Source organism: Haliotis rubra, unplaced genomic scaffold (assembly GCF_003918875.1).
Source record: "Haliotis rubra isolate DU_JTF1 unplaced genomic scaffold, ASM391887v1 Scf365, whole genome shotgun sequence".
Classification (NCBI taxonomy): domain Eukaryota; kingdom Metazoa; phylum Mollusca; class Gastropoda; order Lepetellida; family Haliotidae; genus Haliotis; species Haliotis rubra.
Genome location: NW_025767041.1, coordinates 798,030 through 818,647, shown reverse-complemented (window position 1 = coordinate 818,647; position 20,618 = coordinate 798,030). Strand labels below are relative to the sequence as shown.

Genomic DNA, 20,618 nt, shown 5'->3' with positions numbered 1-20,618 from the left:
TTTTATGTCTGTTCAGATGGCTTAGGATACATTGTTGCCTGTGTTATCAAAATTAGTTCAAGTTTACTTATCATAGAATTATTTGAAAGAGGAATCATCTTTATAAATCATTTTATGGACGACGACAGACTCTATAATTTTGATGAATTTCAAGAAAAATACGATATGACAATAGATTTCTTAAAATATCAGGGCTTGCGCTTATCAATTAATAATTTCATTAAAAAACACAACCCGAAAAGAATGCAATGTCCTTTTCTTCCTTACAACTGTCTGAAACTTGGAAATGAACAAGGCAGTAAATATTTCTATCAATCTTTATTAAACACAAGCTTTACCAAATCTTCTGGACAAGGTAAATGGGAAAAAGAATTTGATGAAGAATATACGGAATCTGAACAAGAAGGAATCTATTTGATGACACACATGAAACGATGAACACAGAGTGCTAATTTGAACTGGTTTCAGTTCAAACTTGTACATAACATTCTGTTTACAAACACAAATTTACGTAAGATTGGATATGTTGACTCTCCACTGTGTACATTCTGTGAAGCGGAACCTGAAACAGTGATTCATCTGTTATGTGAAAGTGAAGATTCAAAACGATTAGGGAGTCACTTGTCAGCTTGGTTAAATACTGTAGCTGTAGGAAGAATTTGTTTCACAAATGAAAATCTTATTCTTGGTTTTGAAGGGAAACATAACACTCCATTGAATGTGATCAGTATTATTACCAAACAAAATATCTATAAATGTAGTTAAAAGAAAATCAAACCATGTTTTAAACATGTTAAGAGGGAGATACTAAACTATTATGAGGCAACAAAGATAAATTATTTTCGGAACTGTCAATCCTCCAATTTCTTCAGTTTCTGGTCATCATTTCATACTCTGTTTGCAGAGACATGACAAATCTTCCCTAGGGGTAAATTATCCCCAAAATCTCTTCACTTGGTGAAAATGGCAAATACTCTACACAGCTATTGGTATTTTCTGTATATCACATTACTGTATATCTACCTTTGTTATACATGAATGAAAAAGACTTAAATTAACAAAAAGAAGTTTACTTAACATTCGTTAAACAAGTCTCTATATCTGGCATTAGCCTCATCTGACCTTTGACCTCAATGCCGGATCAGGATATGAGGATATTCTTGACTCGAGCACATCACCCCTAACTCGGGGGTGGGAGGGTGGGGGGGGGTGGGGGCATATTAGCCTGTCTAACATTTAGTTTCGGAAGACAACTCAATTCAATGTCTCCTTAGTAACAATCATAAACATATAGATGATCCCTTTGGTTGCTATAGTTACTGTAAGACCTCATGTAAGCAATTGTGTATTTTACAAGTTTATAGGATTTTGTATGTACATTATTCTATGTATTGTTGAAGACTACAAGGACGAGGAACCTACATCAATACATTATACATGTAACTAATGGGTAGAACTGCAATCCGCACTAAGATTTTTACAGGACAGAATTTCACTTCGGTCTAACGCTTCATATACTCCCAGTTTCCGTTTTACCGTGACAATAGTTTTAGTTCCCTTGAATCTTCCAGGAATGTGATCTCAATCTCAAAGACACAGCTGCCCGCCTAACATCAGAAGATGGAGGCTAAACACGTTATCGTCATTCAGAGGAACCACAAGTTCCTGAAGGAGCTCCTTATCGTGGAGCCTGTGCTGGACGCCTTGTTGCAGGACGGCGTCTTCACACAGGAAGACTATGACAACTGTAGACAGGCCGGGCCAGGGAAGTGTGAGATGCTGTTAGAAATATTGAAGAAGAAAGGCGTGGAGGGATACAGGACACTGTGTGGGGTCCTTGATTCCACGCAACCGTTCATTAAAGAAAGACTTGATGCAACATCCTTGGAAGGAGGTAAGTACTAGCTGGCAGATCTGGCGTACAATATACAGCTGCAGTTTGGTCTTGTATCTCTGTATAAATCCTAAACTCAAACCACAGAAATTTACATGTCCCAAATATTGTATACGGTGACGTTAAAACATGTTGAGGCATGTTCGTCAAATAGGCCTGATCTTACAACTGATTCTACATCTGGCAGAGATTGCATATGGACATGGGAAGGGTTTTGTCTTTGCCTATTTACACCTGGCCATGTCAGCCAGAGTGGAGCGGTTCGTTTGTAACTTTGCGCGTTTGAAAATTGATAGCATGGACTTGGATGTTTCAGATTGTTCTTTAGAGAACAAGACGATATATTATGGAATGTTGAATTAAGCGGATATATTACACCCAGAAATGTCGAACCGACGTTGCCTCATTCCTTTCCACTCATTTCGACTCAGCAATGATACACAAATAATACAACACGTTTCATATTGATATATCAGGAAACGTCTTTACGTACTGACATCAACGCAAAAATGATATGTCATGTCTCCAAAGATGAATGCTCGAAATATGTTATTGTGGAAGACTGTGGAATACACTGAAATAAAGGGAAATGTATGTCATAAGCATGAAGCTATTTCCTGATATTCGAGACTCATGCAGCACTTGGGGGAAAAGTCTATGGAAGTCAATTTATATCATGACAACCCGAAAAGGGAAAATTGATGGCCATTTTCAAAATGGCCACCATATAGACACAACAGTGAAATAAGTATGAGATCATCCCATGATCTAACATTTTTATTTTTTTTCTTTGAAAATTCAAAACGAAGCCTAGCAGATTTTGGCCATTTTTCATTTTGGGGAAAATAGGGAGAAAAATGAATTTTCGAAAAATGTTATCTCAACTAAATTTTAAATCCTAATAAATTATGTATCAAGAATATTGCGAGAACAGATGAAAGTTTATTTGAAGGGATATTTCAGAAGATTTACATTTATCATCCAAAACTGTGTTCCACAGGAGATGGCCGCCTCCGTGGTGTAGTGGTTAGAGCGTCCGCCCGAAGAGCGGAAGGTCGCGGAGTTCGATCCCCGACCGCGTCATACCAAAAGGCATTAAAATATGGTACTTGTTGGTCCCTCGGAGTCAGTATAATGTGTCTGAGTGGGGTATTCATGCTTCACTGCGGCATGGTATCTCAGTGGGCTAGCACTATATAAAACCAGCTTAAGTCTGGGCTAGTACAAGCAGATACACATACACACACATGCACGTCGTCATAGGAGCGAAACATTCTCAAGCACAACGTTAAACCCAATTTCACCTCACCTCACCTCCACAGGAGATATCGTTTGTGTGAGATCATATGACATCTCCTAGGAGATATCGTTTTGACAGTACAATGCTCTGATTTTGTACAATGCTCTGACAATGCTATGACGTCATGAACTGATGACGTCACAATCCTATGACATCGCTGCACTGCAAGTCTATCGGTAGTACAGTGTTGAGCGATTTACAGTTCTGCAAGTCTATCGGTAGTACAGTGTTGAGCGATTTACAGTTTTCACTGAAAAGTTATGAAGGATGATTTTTATGATAAATAGAATCTCACCTTCGTGTCTACTGACATCAACTATATCAACATTCGTTGATAAAGGTAAAAATAAAATTTGTACCTTTATCAAATCGTGTTGATATGATTGATATCAGTAGACACTTAGATAGTGATTCTCTATGCATAATGTGGCTCGTCACGTCGAAGACCCAGGTTCGAATCCCCACATGGGTAAAATGTGTGAAGCCCGTTTCTGGTGTCCCCTGCCGTGATGTTGCTGGAATATTGCTAAAGCGGCGTAAAACCAAACTCAGTCAGTCAGTCAGTATATGTATAATGTATGAGTTTGGTTGCCTATAGATCACCTATAAAAACATATCAAATTCAACGCAAACATGTTTGATTTCAACATCAATGTCAACGTAGCTATATTCAACAATCTGTGGCAGGTTACTCAATTATGTCTTGAGTGGAATTGTATCTAGCTTGACTGAATTAGAAAATCAATTAGTCTCTTCCACATTTGCACAATGTAGTGCACTTTAGAGCTGCTCTTACATACTTGGGCCGGTTTGAACATTTTTTACACATTATTTATTATTATTAGCATATTATAGGATATTTGTATAGCCAAAAGTTCTTTCTTGTTGGCATCACACCTCATAAAACTTGTCAGTTCTGGGAACACACGAATTGGCTTCCACTCGTCGTCCTTTGCACTTCCTCTTTTTGTTCTTGCACTGGATTTTACGTTGCGTGTTGATATTTGTCCCAAACAACATACATTCTCTGATTGGAGTTCAGAGGTGTATGCAAGTATTTTCAAGAACACTTTATAAAATATCCATATTATTTGAGATGCAGGTTTTAGCATGTTTATTACTGCGACGCCATCAAGGGTTGATACGTCAACATCTGGTTTTGAAGAGTCAGTTTGTGGTGAAATATCTTCAGAGCAATTGAGAAGGGGAGCTGATTTTGTGCATGGACGTAGAGAACCTTGATGAGATATAGATGGTACGCAAAAGAGTGATATTCGTGTCTGAAAAGTCATTCAGGTTTCCATCCCTTGACTCGTCTGTATATATCTTGTCTTTATGGAAGAAATTTTACACATTCATACTGTTGACACAAATGTGGTTGTGTTGGCCATAGCTGCAACAGGCGCTTCTCGGACCCTACCAATGTTTCACAGCTTCACAGGAAGTGACAGTGTGTCATCCATTGGTAGAATTGGAAAGCAGACCTCATGGAATGGATGGAACGCGTTTACTGAAATTTCAGGCACCTTTATTTCCCTCGCTCGTCAAATCACTAATGCACAGATTCATCAGCTTGAGAGAGATTTGTTATGCTGCTGACAGAGCAAGCAACCACATGGAAGTGAATGAAGCAAGGAAGCATTTGTTCCCCACGATGGGGAGAACATTGAACAATATACCCCAAACAGAATCAGCTTTGATCCAACATATAGCTGTATATCCGGGGGCTTATGTTTGGGGGCAATCCCCTGATGAAATCACAGGAGTTACCAAGCCCTCTGGATAGGGGCTGGCAATAACTTTCTCAGGGAGAGCTTGTACCTCTATTTTCAAGTCTTCTGAAGGCATCAAAGAGCTGCCAGGAATTGCTGAAATGCATTGTGGGCGAGCGGGGAGCATGGTGGGCGAGCTGTCTTAGGCACCAGGCTAGTGATCCAGCAAGCTTGCCGGGATCGAGCCCACCTGTAACCAGCTGTAAAACCTAGGAGTCAACTTTCTGTGCAGACTCTTTAAGGGTGTTGTCACAAACCCCTAGTGTACAGTACACAACCCGGTGAACTTAAAACCTGTACAAGGTGCTGTGACTATGTGTCCCAGTCCACCAAGCTGTGAATGGGTCCCTCGTAAGGATGGGAAAGCCGCAATAACTTGGTGCGCCGAGTGGCTGCAAGAGTTGAGATTGGTAATACAATGTGCCGTTGAGATTGACATCCAATGATCAAGGGGGAAAAAACCAAGCGCCTTGAGCATGTATCAGTTTCTTGATATGTACGTTCTATAAATATCCTATAATATAATAATAATAATGATAAATACTGTGTAAAAAAATGTTCAAACCGGTCCAAAGCAACTCTAAAGTGCACTGCACTGTGCAAATGTGGAGGAGACGATTTTCTAATTCAGTCAAGCTAGATAATTCCACTCAAGACATAGATGAGTAACCTGCCACAGAACGTTGAAATAGCTACTTTGGCATTGATGTTGAAATCGAACATGTTTGGTGTTGATTTTGATATGTTTTTATAAGTGATCTATAGGCAACCAACCCTCATACATTATATATGTAAGTAAATCTTCTGATATACTCATGCCAATAATGGTTGTCACCCCTTCAATTGTTTTAATGGAGAGGGTGTGGGCTGGGGTGTGAGGTGTGTGTGGGGTTGGAGTGGGGAGGGGTGACAACCATTATTGGCATGAGTATATATTCCTTCAAAACTTTCATCTGTTCTCGCAATATTCTTAATACATAATTTATTAGGATTTGGAAATCTATGACTTACTTAAGGTAAAATATGTTGAAAAATTACACACACACCCCACACACCCTCCTTTCCCCAAAAAAAATGTAAAATGGCCAAAATCAGATCGATGTTCATGCTGTTGTTCACTGGATTGTCTGGTCCAGTCTCGATTATTTACAGACCGCCGCCATATAGCTGGAATATTGCAGAGTGCGGCGTAAAACTAAACTCACTCACTCATGCAGCACGTTGATGTCTACAAGCTACTATTTTGCTTTTTCAGGTAGTTCAGATCTGGTCTATGTGAACAAGTTCAAGCTGGAGGCTCGGTACTCAAAGGAACGTGCTGAAATGAAGGAACAGATGTCTGAACTGCATTCTGTGAGTCGCCTTGATACAATACACAATTGTCCATTCATGTGTTAAGAATCCTCCTAGCAATACACATGTATTACACGGTATAACAATCATGGCACAGCTATAGTGATTCACAAAGGTACGTTTACTGCAACCCAAACACCAAGATTTTGCTACATTTTCCGAGATACATGAAACAAATAAATACACACCATAAACTGCTATGCGTAGGTACACGAAGATCGGTGTTTAAGATATTTCAATGTGTCGTTCGTGTCTGTTTTTAGGTAATGGAAAAACAAAAGGAACAACTCAAACAAAAGGACTTGGAGCACGCTGAACGGGAGGAAGTACTTAAACAGGAAAGAGATGAACACGAATCACAGACGGAAAAGCTGAGGGAAGAAGTTAAAGCTCGTGAGCTGACATTTGCTCTTGTGAAAATCTAAGTTGTGTTTGCAACCATACATTTACCAATGCTACCTGTGTCAACGGTCACACATGCATCTTCTTTCTAATTATGTGGGCGTGTATGATATCATTAAGCGTAAACTCATTGTACCCCTGAGACCCATTCCATAAAAGTGTCTACTATCGTTTTACTTGTAGAAAACTTATTCTTTCAATGTTCAGCTATATTTCTAAATCATCAACACCTGAATGGATGGTGTAATTCCAGGTAGGGTCCATACAGGTAGCAAAAGAACTGGAAGTCCCAACAGTCTCTGGTATGGTAATCTGATCTGATCTGCAGCCCGTTTTTATATTGTATTGTTTTCTATAGTGATGCACTTTATGATAACATGCTTGTTTTAAACCTAAGCTGCGATACTCTTGTAGTTTAACTGTCCTTTAACGACAGGTTTATATGGTCTACATTCATTTATGTTTAGTGTATAAATTGTTATCGTCACGATGCGGGTGAACTATTGCCGTCGGAATTTGAAACATGCCAAGTGATTTGAATTTTTGCAGAAGAAGGAATTGTATTGCTCTGATGCGATCCTTACACCCTTTCCATTTCAGTGAAGGTGGAACTGTCCAAATCAAACGATGACTTGCAGCACAGTCAAGCAGAATGTAACACATTGAAGAAGGTAGGAATATTGTTAGGTCCGATGCAAAGATTTCATGACATCAAAGATCCAAAACCTAGCGCATAACGTGTAATATAACATGAACAAAATAAAGCAATAATGATTGTTATTGCAGAGACTGCAAGAAGAAGAGGAAGCATATGAAGCTTTGTCAGGGAGTCCTCGGGAACAGACTCAGGTCAACGAAGACATTACAGTGCAAACCCCAAAAACAGGTAAATAAAGGAAAAGGACAACCAATATTTAAAACGAAAACATTCATAAACATTTTATATATTTTTTTAAGTATTTTTATTTCCCAAAGTACATTTGGTGTTGTCATAATACATTGTACAAAACATCATACAAAACATCCTCGTTATCAATTTGTTGTCATAGTACATTGTACAAAACATCGTACACAACATCCTCGTCATCAATTTGTTGTTGTCATAATACATTGTACAAAACATCGTACACAACATCCTCGTCATCAATTTGTTGTTGTCATAATACATTGTACAAAACATCGTACACAACATCCTCGTCATCAATTTGTTGTTGTCATAATACATTGTACAAAACATCATTGTACAAAACATCGTACACAACATCCTCGTCATCAATTTGTTGTTGTCATAATACATTGTACAAAACATCGTACAAAACATCCTCGTCATCAATCTGTTGTTGTCATAATACATTGTACAAAACGTCGTACACAACATCCTCGTCATCAATTTGTTGTTGTCATAATACATTGTACAAAAATCCTCGTCATCAATTTGTTGCCATACAAAACATCCTCATCATCAACATTGTGCAAGCATCATCATCACCATCAATACAAACAATCATCATCATATGTTCAGGGTGGATTTACTATAATGGATATGTTATCCTTGCCCAAGGCTAATATGTATACAGGTATTCAGATGTACTTGTCAAATTGTATTATACTTATATAACATCTAGGTTGGTATAGTTAAACATAATCACGATCATATGAATAAGTCGCTTTTTGCCCCCAGGTCCTAGTGACAGAACATGCCAGTTTTCAATTCAGTCTTGCTGCGAGGACACTCACCTTTGTCTTCTTCCATGTCTTCACTCTGCCTGCAAGCCATGCATTGACCACCATGCTGTCCAAACAAGCCAGAAGTGCCTCAGATGTCCCTGTGGTCGTGAGTTCAACGTGGAACAGCTTCAAGTAGACCCTGTTGGTCGCAATGAAGCTGCCTATGCTGCCATCGTTGAGGGGGAGAAGAAATGTAACTACATGGAAGACCATGACGCAAAGGCTGAAGTATACTGCCATGAATGTGATTGTCTGCTCTGTACCGACTGTCAAAAACATCATGACCTACCGAAACGAAATCGAGGTCACAGCATGGATGAGGTCAGTCAAGGAGATGCTATCCCCATGAAGCAGTGGCTGAAAGAACCTAACTGCAAGGATCACCCCAGCAATGAACTACAACTGTATGACCACACATGTAAGAAGGCCATCTGTATTGTGTGTCTCCATGGGGACCATGGACATCACAAGAATCAAGATTTAAATCGTTCCCACGAGAACGCAAAGCTTCAGCTGGAGGAACAGCTGCAGAAGCAACGACTGAAACTAAAAGATGTCAAAGACACAATTGGAACTGTGAACAGTCACCAAGAGGAACTGGACAATAAACAGAGAAAACTGGAAGAAGAGGTTACTGCCGTTTCCAAACGTGTTGCTGTGAAGTTCCTTCACCGACAGAGGAAACTCAGGGAGGAGATCCAGATGGCTCTGGACAATACAAATAAGGTCGTTCAGGAGAAGCTGGATAGTTTACACGATCTTCAGTCTTCCATCATATCAACGATAGACTACACCCAGAGAACGCTTGAATCCACAAGACGAGATGAGCTCATTACTATCACTGGTGCAATACAGGAGAAGTGTGACGAAAATCTCAAGAGGGATCTTCCAGAAGATGACACAAGAGATACGAATATCCTCCTTTCCTTTCAGGGGCAGACAGCTCTAGAGGAACTCATCGACACATTTGGTGGTCTTGCCTCCAGTCTTGAGTTGGATCATATTCCAGATTCACAGCCTACTTTACAAGGTAGATATATTACACATATGCATGGTTAGATAATACTCAGAGATATATTCAACAGTTGACTATAGAAAGTGAGCCGATGCTTAAATGCCTCAAACGCCTTTATTATTGATACCTACTCCAGTGCCAAACCGTTCAATCCAAGATATTGGTGAAGGGACATATTCTACATTAAACTGACTTGATGTACACTGCTCTGTGAATATTCATTGCCAGGAAAGTTTTCAATTGATCTGTGTTATATTTTCTTATTCAGGGCTGCTTCAACAGATAAACCTGCTGACAGAAGAAAACGTGGTAATATGTTGTTTATAACGAAATTAGATTATTCAAGTAAGGAATTATTTTTTGCACAGTTTTGAACGGGTTTGAACGTTTCTACTGCTTCTGAAATATTTAATAACGCCATGTTATAGTCAGATGTTTTGATTCCTACATGTCTATAGTGTGATCGCCACCGGAGATCTTTGATGCCAGTGTTGTTTGTTTCAGCTGCATGAAGGACGATGGCGTCAGCTTCTCCACATTATACATCACATCGCGGGTAGGTATGATACCAGGATGGAGGACGGAGAGAACAGACCAAATACCTTTAATAACTCATTTACGATCTTTCAGACTTTAATATGAATTTAAAGCGCTTGAAATAAAATCTTGATAACGTACATGTGTAAACAATTAGTCAGATTCTGGGTTATTTCTTGTATGTTTATCTTCCAACAGGAAACAAGATGTCCGACGCTGGTGAAGCTGAATCAGAGAGGCTCCCACCTTCACAGATGACATCACAAGACGTTTATGAAGCTGTCACCAAGGTACGTCCATTACTCCCATGGATCTCAGGATCAGAATAGGTCCCCTGCAGCCAATGCTGAATAAATGGATTGGGCGTTGCACATGCTATACATCCATCATCTCTGTTTGATAATCTTTAACCGGGTGCTGTTATATAGATGGATATTGCGGAGTGTAGCGTTAAACAACAAACACATACTTATCATTTATCTCTAAATCATTTAATGTCTAGTGAAAATATGAACATAAGCTCGATTTGTTCATTCTACATACTGATGTAGGTATACAAATGCAGCTTACTCTATATCACAATCATTTCACTTATTTGTTTCAGCTCACAACTGGAGCATGCATCTTCGCAGACACAATTCCACGTGTGATCTTCTTGAAAGGTAAGACAAAACGTTACATACTTATCAAATGTAGTGTAAAATAAAATTATATCTCGAATCTTTTTTTTACTGTAAGTGAATAAGGCGCCACCAGCGTGTACTGTTCCAGCTAACGGGATAGAGTATCGGTTATGTATGGTAAGATGGTCATTTGCTCTGATTATGTCAAACTGACACAATATCTCATGTACCATAAATAGATTAAGTGGGGGTTAATAGTTCTTTTTGTTGTCCTGTCAGGGCATATTATTTGGTTCACTTTTATTACGACAAGTAGTGCCTCAACAATGATGTAACATTTATGAGCAAGACAACACATGATCTTCCAGCCTAGAGGCTCACACTTCTACTGGTAATCAAATTCTTTACCTTTCTATTCCTTAATGGAATCTCATATATTAAGTACATTTAAATAAAACTAATTGGCAGTTCAACACTTTGTAATAGTCATCCTCTTTATTTGTGCCTCATAGAAGACAGAGTTTGGGTACGACATTTCGTGTAGGTCTGGCCCATCTACCCTTCTCTATCATAGACCGCTGAATCTAAAACATGTCAATGAGATTCTATGTCTTCCTAATATCATTGAAATTGATATTCTTCATATCTCAGATTTTCATGCCGCATGCTAATTTTACGCAGCATCTTTAACTCCATATTCCAGATTTACATGTTAACATCTACAAATCGCTGCCAGACGTCATGTAAATCATGTACTTATTCTCTACATGCTGAGACAGCCAGACATCATCAAATCCAAGTAGATGCATATCTCCTTAGCGTCTCTCCATGCATGTCCAAGCACGTTAAGTTTCTACACCATTCACCGGAGGGCATCTGTAATAAGACTCATTCTAGCTCAATATCTCTGTTTTCTTTGTTCTCAGACAAACAGACAGACAGCTGTTGTCGGCCACCGCTCCGCATGATTTGATAAACGGACAGTGAAAACATCAGACGTGCACGTAATTGTTCAGTCACAGGGGACATAACTCCAAAATATGAAGAAGCTGTAAAATATCCAAATCGAACAGATTAGAGCATTTCAAATGAAACTTTTACTGACTGACTGACTGACTGAGTTTAGTTTTACTCTGCTTTTAGCAATATTCCAGCAATATCACGGCGGGGGACACCAGAAATGGGCTTCACACATTGTGCCCATGTGGGGAATCGAACCCGGGTCTTCGGCGTGACGAGCCAACGCTTTAACCACTAGGCTACCCCACCGCCCCATGAAACTTTTAAGATGCTAGACACCTTTTAGAAAAAGAGCACAACTTCGTTTGCACAATTTCATTTTTGCTAGCAATGATGCAAGCCATGTTCTGTTTTTGTCCATTTTTTACATCAACTGATAAATATACTTATTTCTTAGTTCATCAGACAAGTAACATTTAAATGTTACAGGCATTTGGGTTCCAATTAAATCTTTACCATGATTCGACACGCAAGACAAAATTAGTCCATCATTTTCAAGTAGCGATTTAAGATGTACTGGTACAGACGTGGGGGTGAGTTTTCTTCATGTTATAATGACCTATATGCTGGTAGTTATAGAATGAGAAGAGAAAATAATGAGGCTGGTAATGAAGGAATAACATTTTTCTTTTAGAGAAAAGTCTCAGTTTAAAGATATTGTTGAAACACTTGCCGTCACCAACATCTTGAGCAAGCCATATGTATCCAAAGCTTAAGTGAAAAAGAATAGTTTTAATGTAAGTAGTCCCTGTTGTATGTCCAGCATCATCAAATGATTTTAACATGAGATAGCCCTGGTGAGGGGTGTCTGTATTATTCTAAACGGGTCAGGCTACGGAGGTAGTTAATTGCTCCAGACATATTCCAGTACTGAAAGGGCAATCTCTTACATTACCTGAACAACACCTAGTTACTTACATCTGTTTACACTTTAAGTACCACTTACAGTTGGACAGTATCACTTGTTTCCATGGCAAAGTATAGCCTGAGTAAGCATCAGTTATTTTGAAGAAGTCTGATATAAGTATAATGTTATACAACCTTAATGGCCTATGAGATCAAACATTGCTGGGCTCTGGTCCACAGACGCCGAGGGGCAAGCATAACGCTTAAATACCTAGAACATCTTCCAACCTTATACCTTCGAAATACCAGTGTGAATAGTTATCAATATTTTTTAAAATCAAATAGTTATCTTTTTAAGATTAACCATCATTCAGAGTACGCACAGCTACTACTTCTAAGCATCAATTCTCTTTCGTAATTCACGGGTTGTTTGTCCTCAACACCTGACACATCATCTGCAAACGTCATGGCCAACAAAGTGTCTATATTGAGACTGATCTGAACACCTTTGACACCAGTTTCATTCAGAGTTGTAATAAACCTATTTATTGAAATTATGAATAGCTGCGAACTGAAGACACAGCCCTGTCGGGTATTAATGTTACATTTGAGTGCTAATATTACGCCTGCTTTTGTTCGGATAAATGATACAAATGGAGTTTGGTTCGTTTGGGGTTGTTTTGGTTTTGGTTTTGTTTAACGCAAGTCAGCAATATTCCAGCGAAATAATGGCGGTCTGTAAATATTCGACAACCATTCTGAGTTTCCTGTATCGAGACAGACGGACCTGCCTTGAAAATGTCATTGTTCACCATCGACTTGTTATCCCCGCAAAACGCGTTGCGGGGGGTATTAAAATTAACTCCGTGCGTGCGTCCGTGCGTCCGTGCACATTTGTCTTTTCCGGAGCAGAACTTTAAAACCGTTCACTATTTCTTCACCAAACTTGGCACATGGATTGATCTGGTGGTGTACTGGTGCCTTTCGGTAGTTTTAGATTTCTGAAGAAAATATTTTTGGCGCTTCCATGGCAAGTTGGACTTAGACTGAAACTGGCGGTAGTGCTCCTTTCTGGAGCAGAACTTTTAAAACCTTTCAATACTCTCCTTCCACCTTTCTATATACACACCAACACATTTGACATAAACATAACTCGTGGACATATTCATGAAGAGTATTTTGCCTCATATTGATGACTTTGTCTTCTTGTTAAGTCTTGTGTTGTTTTCGCACTCTCCGTGCTGCGTGCATCAATGTGAGAGTACCCGTGGGTATTTGAGAGTACCCGGGAAAATTTGAAACCAATATCCGACGATTTGCAGAAACCCGGGGATAAACACAGGGGAATGTTATAAGCAAATTCTAAACTGATGTTAGTCCAAGCTTCAAGCATTCTCTTCAACAAACGTCAGTGTACAACAACACAAAGTGAAATTATGCATTTAAAAGGTTCATAGGAGTACATATAAACTCTGGTGGTTTAGAAGCTTGTTCCGCCTATGTTCTCTACGCCTAAGAAACTGTATACCAGATGTTGAAAATACCAATCTTAAATATGAAAATGAGTCATTACCTCCAGTTACAGACCATTATAAAACAACTGTCTGACCAAGTCAGCCTACCGTCTGAAAGCAATTACTTTGTGGTTGATTTTATCGCCATTTGCCTTCAGAGCCCATACAGTAACATACACAAGAGACGCTCCTGCAAACCGTCACCAGTTTTCCTCACAAGAACCTTAGTGTCCGAATTATTAACCATAAAGTATTATCACGTATTGGCACCCCGTCGAACACAACAGAATGCAAAAGTCATCTAAACGTTTTCGAAAGTCAGTGAAAGTAGCTGCTTGGTCTTAGTTAGTCATCCATCCCCCCGACTGATACCACTCCCTGTGTTAGTCATCCACCCCACCGACTGATACCACCCCCTGAGTTAGTCATCCACCCCACCGACTGATACCGCCCCCTGAGTTAGTCATCCACCCTACCGACTGATACCACCCCCTGAGTTAGTCATCCACCCCACCGACTGATACCGCCCCTGAGTTAGTCATCCACCCCACCGACTGATACCACTCCCTGAGTTAGTCATCCACCCAACCGACTGATACCTGATACCACCCCCTGAGTTAGTCATCCACCCCACCCACTGACACCGACCCCTGAGTTAGTCATCCAACCCACCTATTGATACCACTCCCTGAGTGAGTCATCCACCCCACCGACTGATACCTGATACCACCCCCTGAGTTAGTCATCCACTCCACCCACTGATACCACCCCCTGAGTTAGTCATCCACCCCACCGACTGATACCACCCCCCTGAGTTAGTCATCCACCCCACCGACTGATACCACCCCTGAGTTAGTCATCCACCCCACCGATTCATACCACCCCTGAGTTAGTCATCCACCCCACCGACTGATACCACTCCCTGAGTTAGTCATCCACCCCACCGACTGATACCACCCCTGAGTTATTAGTCATCCACCCCACCGATTCATACCACCACCCCTGAGTTAGTCATCCACCCCACCGACTGATACCACCCCTTGAGTTAGTCATCCACCCCACCTACTGATGCACTCCCTGAGTTAGTCATCCACCCCACCGACTGATACCAACCCCTGAGATACTCATTCACCCCACCGACTGATACCACCCTCTGAGTTAGTCATCCACCCCACCGACTGATACCATCCCCTCAGTTAGTCATCCACCCCACCGACTGATACCACCCCCTGAGTTAGTCATCCACCATTCCGACTGATACCACCCTCTGAGTTAGTCATCCACCCAACCGACTGATACCATCCCCTCAGTTAGTCATCCACCCCACCGACTGATACCACCCCCTGAGTTAGTCATCCACCATTCCGACTGATACCACCCTCTGAGTTAGTCATCCACCCAACCGACTGATACCACCCCTTAAGTTAGTCATCCACCCCACCGACTGATACAACCCCCTGAGTTAGTCATCCACCCCACCTACTGATACCACCCCCTGAGTTAGTCATCCACCCCACCGACTGATACCACCCCCTGAGTTAGTCATCCACCCCACCTACTGATACCACCCCCTGAGTTAGTCATCCACCCCACCGACTGATACCACCCCCTGAGTTAGTCATCCACCCCACCTACTGATGCCACCCCCTAAATGAGTCAATAAACTATAGCCTTTCTAATGGCATGTGTCCCTCGGCTTTTTTCCATATTGTATGTTCCAATACACGCACGCACGCACCCACCAACTGACACCATCCCCTTAGTTAATGAGGGGATGTAATTAGAGTTGAACTGAAACTGTTAAAGCATATCTGGAATATGTATTATGTATTATTCCCTGTCCTCTAAAGTTCAACGATCTGCTGTTAAGACTTCACATCCACAGCAGATCACGGTATAACTGAAACACTAACTATAATGTGTTTTACCATGTATACTATACTTTTGCAGGGGATTCTACCCCAGTGCACGCCATCAGCGAGGACAACGATGTGCAATACAGCACCTGTAAGTACGATAATCTACATCATCTTCCTACCAATACACAAAACGCGACAACCTGTGTCCCGCCAAGCGAGTGTGCTCAGACTGTGGTCAGTGATTGAAGCGGACGTAGAAGTTACCAGTTGACACTGTGTCTGTTGAACACTCAGATGTAAAAATATCGTCAAACAACTACTTTGTCGGTCTTATTGTTTAGTAAATCGTATAAGAAGAGTTTAGAATTCCTATGACGATAGTTTTGTCTTGACATGATATGGAAACAGTTCTATATTTAGGCAGTTGTCGTCTATTTCTGATTGCAGACACTCAAACTCGCTCAACAACAACTTTGTAAAAAGTGTTTAAAATACTATTTATTTGTTTATCAATGCATATAAAAATGTATGGAAAACATTTAGAATACCCATACAAATATTTTCACAGAGTTATAATTTCTATTAAAGCACAATTATGACACAATTCACACACAGACGAAAATGGCAGCCGATATTCAGTGCGCTGTTTGTAAACATTGAAACGAGGTTGACAATAAAATGTCTAATTTGTTGTCTGAAGTCGGGAAATTTGTTAAACTGTAAACAAAATGTATATTTCCAGGTCCTAAACTACAACTGTCCGCTGATCGAGCCAACACAGACAGGTGCCACGTAACTACAGGCGGTGAGCTGGTGAACTCGCCGCCCGCCACACAACACAGACACAGCGGCAGGTTACGGAAATATCGGGGTACATGTGCCTCCACCCCCATCCCCCTTCCTCCATCCCCCTCTACTGTCACCCCTGTCCCACACACACCACGATACTGGGAGACCCACTCTAGGGTGGGTGTGGTGGGTGGAGGTGGTGGGGGTCTTGTCCTGGAGATGGGTGTGGGAGAGGAGAGCCAGGTAGACAGTGAGTGGTGTATGTTTGTCTACAGCGCCGCTCCTGGTGTGTCAGTGTATGGAGCTGTGACACACACCAGGGGAGTCTCTGTACCAGGTGTGGCAGCAGGGGAAGGTGGGGAAGTGTTACAGTAACACAATGTCTGACACACCCGGCACACAGGCCACCCTCCACTATGGCGTTGTGCTGGATGTGGGGAGGGGGAGACTCGCCTTCATAGACCTCGACAGAGAGGTTGTTTTAGCCAAGGTGGATGGTGAGTGGAGCGAGTCTCTTCTTCCCATGTTTGGTGTTGGGTGGTCAGATCTCTACACAGTCAACATGAAGGTGATAAGTGGGGCAGATATCACCATGACTGACACCAAGAAGTCACTTATTTATGACGCCTTGAATTAGACAATAAAATAAACATGACATTGTGTAAACTTGTAAGTGTGACTTATTTATTTAAACTGTCAAATGTAATTGTAGTGATTGAGGCGGACGTATAAGTTGTCTGTCTATGTGCTGTTTGTTGTGTACAAGAATGTAACGAGGTCAGCTAAATGTGATGTTTTTCTACTTGACTGGATTCAGGGGGATGTTACAAACATTTTACATCCACACATGACTATTGTTATGATTATTATTCTGCAGTAGTTGACCAGTTTGTCATACATTTCATACATGTCTGGGAAATGTCACAACAAATAACTGATTCCACAAATTCATCAAAAGTTGTTTCAAATCATGAATTTATTGCCATGTTTAGTTTCTACTCTGTAATGTAAATGTTTTAAATCCCCACATGAACAGTTGTGATGAAATTATTGTAGTTGTGAATCCACATACGTCACATTTGATGTCAGTGAAGAGATGTGGTGAAAGTGATTGAAGCGGACATAGAATGTCCCCGTGTACATGGCGTGGCCTGTGTTACTGTACACAGGACTGCACGGTATTACCGCTGTACTGGTATATCGCAATACACCTTTCAAACGATACGTATTGCAATATTATTCCTGAGAACCGGTATATTAGGTAAAGAATATTATATTATTTTTTTGTGATAATATTTATGGTTTAAATTATGATCTGCACGGATGTTTTTCTTCGTTATATATTCAGTGACAAAACGGCATATTGTATAATGCTATAAATTGTATTAAATCCATGACTGGGAAACCTACTTTTAAGATTGCTGTTATCAGAACCATAATGTTTAAGTACTTATAATGTAGAAATGGACTGACTTGCACAATCAGTGTCACTCACTGTCAAACACTTAAGTTCCCAAAATATCGCAATACGGGTACCTGAATCGCAGTGAAAAGGGTAATATTGCTTGTTGGGGCCATGGCATTATATCGAAATGTCCGAAATATCGAGACATCCATATCGAGTTAAAAAAGCTTGAATAATGATAAATTGTGAAGGATTTTAAGAAGTTATATCGAAACAACCGAGACTGTATATTGCAATACAATATATTTGCCAATACACATCCCTAGTGCACAGAAATGTAACGAAATTCACTGAACTGTTTCTATCTCAATTCTCCTGTGCTGTGTTCTATGTATAAATCTCTTAGAATATCCACAGCAATATTTTCATTAAATCATTTAATCTACTAATTTCAAATTGTCAACGATGACATTCCAACAACGCTGACAGACTCATTGAGACCGCAACACTGACCAACCGTACAATGTGGTTTACGGATTTACTGCGAAGCTGCCAAGTCACTTTTCGGACAGAAATTGTGTCCGTGTAATGTGGTGCTGATTCTCCTGATTGTGTCTGTGTAATGTGGTGCTGATTCTCCTGATTGTGTCCGTGTATGGTATGGTGCTGATGCTGGTTCTCTGATTGTGTCTGTGTAATTGTTGCTTCGTGTAATGTGGTGCTGATTCTCCTGATTGTGTCCGTGTAATGTGGTGCTGATTCACCTGATTAATGTCTCCTGATGTGTGTCTGTGTAATGTGGTGCTGATTCTCCTGATTGATTGTCCGTGTAATGTGGGTGCTGATTCTCCTGATTGTGTCCGTGTAATGTAATGGTGCTGATTGATTCTCCTGATTGTCGTGTAATGTGGTGTGTGATTCTCCTGATTGTGTCTGTGTAATGTGGTGCTGATTCTCCTGATTGTGTCCGTGTAATGTGGTGCTGATTCTCCTGATTGTGTCCGTGTAATGTGTGATTCTCCTGATTGTGTCCGTGTAATGTGGTGCTGATTGTGTAAATGGTGCTGATTCTCCTGATTGTGCGTGATGTGGTGCTGATTCTCCTGATTGTGTCCGTGTAATGTGGTGCTGATTCTCCTGATTGTGTCCGTGTAATGTGGTGCTGATTCTCCTGATTGTGTGTGTAATGTGGTGCTGATTGATGATTGTGTCCTGATGTGGTGTCTGATTGTGTCCGTGTAATGTGGTGCTGATTCACCTGATTGTGTCCGTGTAATGTGGTGCTGATTCTCCTGATTGTGTCCGTGTAATGTGGTGCTGATTCTCCTGATTGGTGCCGTGTAATGTGGTGCTGATTCTCCTGATTGTGTCTGTGTAATGTGGTGCTGATTCACCTGATTGTGTCCGTGTAATGTGGTGCTGATTCTCCTGATTGTGTCCGTGTAATGTGGTGCTGATTCTCCTGATTGTGTCCGTGTAATGTGGTGCTGATTCACCTGATTGTGTCCGTGTAATGTGGTGCTGATTCTCCTGATTGTGTCCGTGTAAAATGGGCCCTGCTTGTTACGCTTTCACGTAAACCTTCACAAAGTAGAAACAGATTTCACTAACGACATCACTTGCGACTTCTTTTCCGTTGACGCGTTGAGAATCAACGTTATTTATTTAGTGCAATTTCTGTCACCTGTATGCTGTCCGAGGAAGGCAGATGTATGCCGTGGCTGTCGTGAGGGATGTAGCGTCAGTCAACAATAGGTACGTTTAACATTGACATTGGAACTATTTCGATTTACCAAGTACCCATACTTTACTCATCTTGTTGAAGACAAACTTATTACTGTGATTTTCATAACTACAACGATCAATATACGATGTTGGATTCTACAAAACAATAATGAAAACACCACGACGCCATATTGAAATTGACATTAATTACCAGTACAACGACTGATGCAGTATCTTCTGTTCTAAGAAACAATGAAACAACACAAACATTATTTACATCAGATCAAACAGTTGAGATTTTCTTTTGGGATATTAGTAAGACACAATCTCCTGAGACATTCCCATTGCGTTGCCTGTCTAGTGGCGAAAATGGTGACTCCACCACTCATGAATAGTTACTGATCCCTCCAACAGCGGGGTCTGCTTCAGAACTATGTAAACTCTCACAAAGGCGGTGAACCTTGAACATTTACCGAGGCATTTGGCATGCTCAGTACTTATGAGAGGTACAAATTGGGTTGGAGATGTTTATGACATTTCATGTGATTTCCTAATCATATCATGTATTTTACCTACAATTGTGGCGGCTGTTAAATATCTTCCTGATCTTGGATCATCGCCGAGGCTTTCACTTCCACACCTAAAAACTGCTGTCGGCCTCTTAACAATGACAAAAGGGTTTAGTTTAATCATTTTACAGTTTTATCCATTTCCGTTAATGATACCTGCATCACTTATCTCCATATTTTCTACCTAGCTTTCTTCCACACTTATACCTACCTAATAACACCCCCAGGTCTAATAACAACACGAAAACGACTCAGGCTTCCTTGCTA

General features: G+C 40.7%; 1 protein-coding gene and 1 long non-coding RNA gene across 3 annotated transcripts; one reads left to right on the top strand and one right to left on the bottom strand.

Moving 5' to 3' along the window:
* Positions 1-1,549: 1,549 nt before the first annotated feature.
* On the top strand, positions 1,550-17,318 carry LOC124285631. Of its 2 annotated transcripts, XM_046721893.1 has the most exons (12): positions 1,551-1,894; positions 6,222-6,319; positions 6,583-6,712; positions 7,322-7,392; positions 7,508-7,607; positions 8,403-9,479; positions 9,733-9,773; positions 9,969-10,020; positions 10,200-10,291; positions 10,606-10,663; positions 15,955-16,011; positions 16,606-17,318. In XM_046721893.1, exons 1-12 carry the CDS (start codon positions 1,621-1,623, stop codon positions 17,025-17,027), a joined length of 2,472 nt encoding a protein of 823 aa, XP_046577849.1. In that variant the 5' UTR covers positions 1,551-1,620; the 3' UTR covers positions 17,028-17,318. The 2 variants fall into 2 exon arrangements, with proteins under 2 accessions (XP_046577850.1, XP_046577849.1); XM_046721894.1 differs by lacking the exons at positions 15,955-16,011; positions 16,606-17,318 and adding an exon at positions 11,551-12,110 and having other exon boundaries at positions 1,550-1,894.
* On the bottom strand, positions 14,175-15,525 carry LOC124285633. Its single transcript, XR_006900856.1, has 4 exons — positions 15,042-15,525; positions 14,604-14,963; positions 14,418-14,558; positions 14,175-14,378 (listed from the first exon to the last, which is right to left on the bottom strand). It is a non-coding gene; the product is annotated as an uncharacterized LOC124285633 (long non-coding RNA).
* Positions 17,319-20,618: the final 3,300 nt, after the last annotated feature.